A 1,384-nucleotide genomic window follows, 5' to 3' on the forward strand; every position below is an offset into this window, starting at 1 on the left:
CGGGGGCTGCGGGACCCAAGAGCGGCCCAAGGAAGCTGGAAACCAGCGCTGGAAGGAGCCACAGGGATGGAACCCCAGCATTGAGAGCGCTGTGGAGAGGGAGGGGATGCAGGGCTGGGGAGAGCTGAGGGTCCCCGGGCTCCAGCACAGCCGAGCTGCTACGGGCAGCGCTGCAGCCCCGAGTGCTCCGAGCCGCTCGAAAATCGCCGCAGCCCCGGGGCAGGAGCAAGGGCGAATCGCTCGATTGAGGTCAGAAAGTCCCTTTAAAGGGCTTTGTGGGATTGTTTTCCGACCCTGCTTGCTGCAGTTACAAGCAGAAAAAAAAAACAAAAAACCAACAATAAAATGTTTGTGCTTTTTGCTGCCTGAGCCCTCCAGACAGATATAAACAAAGCGGGAGTCAGACCTGCCTTTGGAGGCAGATGAAATCAGAGCGGCCAGCGGGCCGGGAGGCGCAGAACTAGGGCAGCATCGAAGCCTGGCCGAGCCCCACCCCGCTCCCCGGCCAGCCCGGGGCTCCTGCAGCGTTTCCCGGGAATGCAGAGGTGGGAAGAGCAGAAAATGTCCCTGTTGTGGGCGAGGGCACTGCCACGGGGGCTGCTGGCCGCTTCCACTCCAGCTAAAGCGGGCCAGGCCGTGCCCCAGCCCCGAGGCTCCGGGAGGGGCCGTCACCCTGCCCTGCCTCTGCCCCAAGGCTTGTGCAAACCTGGAAACTCGCAGGGCGGCTGCACCCCGAGGGCTTTCCCCATCAGGGAGCCACGAGGGGGTTCGGAGCAGGACGGGGGCACAGCGAGGGTGGCTCCGGCCCCGCGGCGGGGATGCTGCGGAGCCTGGGGCTGCTCGGGGGCCCGGGGATGCTCGGGTGGGGGGGGATGCTCGGTGCCCAGGGATGCTGGGCGGGCCGGGGATGCTCGGTGTCCGGGGCTGCTGCGGTGCCCGGGGATGCTCGGGTGGGTAGGGATGCTCGGTGCCCGGGGATGCTCGGTGCCCGGGGCCGCTCGGGTGGGCGGGGATGCTGGGCGGGCCAGGGATGCTCCGGCGGCCGCGGGTCGGGGGCGGGGGATGCGGGCGCGGCGGCGGCGGCGGCGGCAGCGGAGCGGAGCGCGGCCCCGGGCATGCTCCCGGAGCCCAAGTATGACCGCTTCCGCGACGAGCCGCTGACCGCCCCCATGCCGTCGCCGGCCCCCGCGCCGTGCCCCGCGGCGGGCGAGGAGCCCGAGCACGGCACCACCTTCTGCGCGCTGCTGCCGCGGATGCCGCAGTGGAAGTTCCCCGGCTCCAGCGGCTTCCTCGGCCGCGGCCCCGCCGGCGCCTCCCGGGACGCCCCCGCCGCGGCGGAGCCCCCCTCGGGGCTGGCCGCCGTGCTGGGCGCCTGCGAGCCGCT

General features: G+C 71.2%; 1 protein-coding gene across 1 annotated transcript in view; it reads left to right on the forward strand.

The window, feature by feature from the left end:
• The first annotated feature begins 1,065 nt into the window (after window positions 1–1,065).
• SHC2 (SHC adaptor protein 2) overlaps window positions 1,066–1,384 on the forward strand; it is a 5,009-nt gene continuing 4,690 nt past the window's right edge. The window contains 1 exon segment of the mRNA XM_039696033.1: window positions 1,066–1,382. Within this exon segment, the coding sequence (XP_039551967.1) occupies window positions 1,116–1,382 (267 nt within the window). The 5' untranslated portion in view covers window positions 1,066–1,115.

The sequence above is a fragment of the Passer montanus genome, unplaced genomic scaffold (genome assembly GCF_014805655.1).
Source record: "Passer montanus isolate IOZ18808 unplaced genomic scaffold, ASM1480565v1 scaffold112, whole genome shotgun sequence".
In the NCBI taxonomy this organism is placed as follows: domain Eukaryota; kingdom Metazoa; phylum Chordata; class Aves; order Passeriformes; family Passeridae; genus Passer; species Passer montanus.